Source organism: Condylura cristata, unplaced genomic scaffold, assembly GCF_000260355.1.
Source record: "Condylura cristata isolate star-nosed mole 26May11 unplaced genomic scaffold, ConCri1.0 scaffold00015, whole genome shotgun sequence".
In the NCBI taxonomy this organism is placed as follows: Eukaryota; Metazoa; Chordata; class Mammalia; order Eulipotyphla; family Talpidae; genus Condylura; species Condylura cristata.
The window spans coordinates 2,585,179-2,588,499 of NW_004567116.1; the positions used below are offsets into that span (position 1 = coordinate 2,585,179).

At 59.6% G+C, this 3,321-nt stretch overlaps 1 protein-coding gene across 7 annotated transcripts in view; it reads left to right on the plus strand.

Annotated features, from left to right (window-relative positions):
- The window catches only part of NRXN2 (neurexin 2), an 85,687-nt gene that overhangs the window by 66,669 nt on the left and 15,697 nt on the right, over positions 1-3,321 (plus strand). For 4 of the 7 annotated variants that reach the window (XM_004682661.2, XM_012725219.1, XM_012725221.1 and 1 more), the window contains one exon: positions 717-806. The exons of the other annotated variants lie outside the window; for them this stretch is intronic. In XM_004682661.2, coding sequence (XP_004682718.1) covers positions 717-806 — 90 coding nt within the window. The remainder of the gene's footprint in view (positions 1-716; positions 807-3,321) is intronic. 7 annotated transcript variants of the gene reach the window in all.

Consider the following 3,321-nt stretch of genomic DNA (forward strand, 5'->3'; position numbering starts at 1 on the left):
TAGGCCAGAATTGCGGGGTTGGGTGGGGGGGGGTTGTGTGGATGAAAGGATTCCCCAGAGTCAGAGTGGGGTGCAAAACAAGCAGATCGAATGAAATATACTGCTGGGGGAGGCAGAAGCACCTGAGCGCAGGGTGGCTGGAGGGCCAGGGGCTGTGGGGGAAGCCTGGCGGGGTTGGGTGTGGGGGGGCTGGAGCTGAGCGTGGAAGGTAAGGGGAGCGCAATGGCGTGGAGAAGTGGCTTAAATCTCACTGTTAAACCTGTGCCGGGTCCCCCCTAAATGCCACATAAACCCCCGCTTAACCGGTCCCCCCTTCTAAACCACCCTCTAAACGCAGTAACCAGCCTGGCCACTGAGGCCTCACACCCGCTAACTTAAACCTGCTAAACGCCCCTCCTGGCCCCACTGTCCCCCTTTGGGACAGAGGCAGGGCTCGAGAGCTCGAGCACAGATAAACCCAGCTAACCTCTGACCTTTGACCTTCAGCTGCCTTTTCTCCCCCCTTCCCTTCTCTCGCCCCTCTTTTCTTCGGGTGACACTGTCCGGGTGGGGCTGGCTCTGGCTGGGAGCCTGGGGGCGGCCTCGGCCGGGTGGGCCCCCCGCTCTCCGTGGATGTTGCTGCTTTGACTCTGAGTCTCCTGAGAAGCGCGTCATTACTGTTCTGACTCCTTCGGACTTCGCCGCCTGAGAAACCTGTCTTTCTAAACTTTTCCAAGGAAACTTTGATAACGAGCGCCTGGCGATTGCTAGACAGAGAATCCCCTACCGGCTTGGTCGAGTAGTAGATGAGTGGCTGCTCGACAAAGGTAATTAACCAGAATTAATTAATTAATTAATTAATTAACTTTAAAACACGATCTTAAAGGTGCAGAGCTCTCTCTTTCCCCACCGCCCGCCCCCCAGTAAAGGGACGATTGTCCGGCCAGGGCGCTCCTTCCTCCCTGGGTGTGGGTTTTAGAGGGAGGGGCTGCTTTGGGGGCAGGAGTGGGGGCTCTTCTAGAAGAGGGAGAGGCGGGGGTTTCCCTGAACCTGGCCACCGCAGCTGGTGGCCAGGGAGCAGCAGAGGCCAAGGGCAGCTCAGAGGTCTTCTGAGGGGCCCACGGGGGGCTGCAGACATGGAGACAGGAAGGCTTGGAGAGCCAGAAGTGCTGATCTGAGGCCCCCCAAGGAGCGGCTTCCCCAAGGTCAGCTGAAGAAAAGAGGGGGCCTGGGGGCCTCAGATCCTACTGGAAAGACTCCCCCAAGAGACTGTCATCTCTGCATAAGGCCCCCTCTGGTGGAGAAGGCTTCGCAGGAGTAGTGGAGACTGGGGGAGACTGGGGGGGTTGGGGAATTGCTGGCCGTCCTGTCGGGGTGTCTGTGCCTGCAGGGCGATCAGGAGACGGGACAGGGGACAGAGAGGCTGCGTGGGTGGGTGCTGCTGGGCGTGAGGGGGGCTGCTTGTCGCCCCGGGAAGCTGGGCCAAGGGCAAAGCCATCTCATTCCCCTTGGAGAGGGGGAGCTCTGTACCTCTAAGGCTAAACTAAGGGGCAGTAAACTGTTAAACCTCCACTAACCAGCTGATAACTGCTTTTAAATGTCCACTGGGGCCTGCCCCAATTAAAACCCCAAATGTAACTTCCAGCCCCCCACACAGCCAGTGGGGACTAAACACGTTGCTAACCAGATGTGATAAATCCTTAACAGGACAAAAAGTTAAAGGGACTGTAGTAGACATCGCTAAATAGACAGCCCCAGCCACACTGGGCTGCCCTCTCCATCGGGGCGAACTTTAACCCTTTGAGGAGTTCATGGCGGGTGGGGCCCGTGCTAGGTAGCTTCCTCTCCGTGACTCAACTCCCTCTCCGGGCGTCAGAGGCCAAGGGAGCAGCTTGGGCTGAGGCCAGCACAACTTGTGACCCCATGGGCAGGAAGAGCTGGACAGGCCCTTGCAGGGGAGGGTCCCTGGAGCACTTGCGTGATGTGGAGCCCCCCTGTCCCCCAGCTGTGTGGCCCTAGTTTTTTTTTTTTTAAGATTTATTTATTTATGCACACAGAACAGGCCAGAGGTGCAGGGGCTGTGAGAGGACTCACCAGAGACAGAGTGGGGAGCAGAAAAGGTAGATCACAAAGTGCACTGCTGAGGGGAGCAGTGGGGAGACAGGCGAGGTCTGCTGCGCCCTGTGGGTCGGCTCTCCGGTGAGGGATCAAGCTCGTTCGCCTCTGTCTGCTCCCCCAGAAGCAGAGCGGGGCCAGCTCAGTGTCCACAGCATGCGGGAGGAGCCCCTGCTGCGGGCTTCCTGCGCCCGGCGGCCGGCGACCCCTGCCCGCTCCACTCTGTGGTGGTGACAGGAAGACAGAGGAGGCCTGATGAGGAGCAGGAGGGGAGAGCCAAGCTCCGATCCTGAAGGGCCGTTCTGTGTCCCCGGCTTACGGGGGTGCTCAGCAGCTCTGGACAGGCCTGGTGCTCCGCGCCCCGCTGGCTGGGGATCAGCTGCACCCGGTGCTTCCCCATCTGGTGGATTCTGCACCCCGGTGCGTTTAGGGGTGCAGCATCCACCCCTTCCTCGCAGAGGTGTGCAGAGACCTCGGCTTGAGAAAAACTCAGAGAAGTCCCAGGAGAGACAAATGGGTGAAGGTTGCCTCCCAGATGCCACCTCCCAGATGCCACCCACCACCCGGAACCCCTCCTTGCGGTCTCCCTCAATAGCCTTAGCCTGGGGGTGAACGCCGGCCTCAGTGGTCCCAGGGGCTCTCTGGCCTGACCTTGCAGCTGTCACTCACCCGCTGCAGCCCTGGGGGCTCCCCCAGAGGGTTTGGGTCTCACAAGTTGGACTGTGCTCAGCCCAGGTTCGGGGCAGCTAACTAACCAGATCTCTAACGAGGCACTAACCAGAAGCTAACGAGGGCTAAGCCAGGTCTTAAACCCCCCAAGCGCCAGCAGCTAAAGGTCTGGGGGAGCAGGGGGCGAGGATGCAGTCCCTTTGCCCCTCTCCCCCCCAAAATAAGCAGCGCCCAAGCCAAAGTTAAATCTAAACTTAAACATAATAAATCTCTTTTCTAAAAAAACCAAACCAAAGCAACAAACTCAGAGGGTTAAACCGACCCCCAGATCCACTAAAATGAGCAGAACGCCCAGCCCCACGCAGGGGTTCGAGGTTAACCGCTGAGCGAGGAGCGAGATCGGAGCCGGAGTGGCTTTTGGCTGTCAGCGAGCGAAGCAAGGTCCCTTTAACATTCCCATCTCTGCCTGCACGTCCTGGCTGGGGGGGCCGCTCTCCGCGGGGCGCCAGGGTGGCCCGGGCGGCCGGGCACACGGGCCCCTGCCCTGTGGGCGCACTG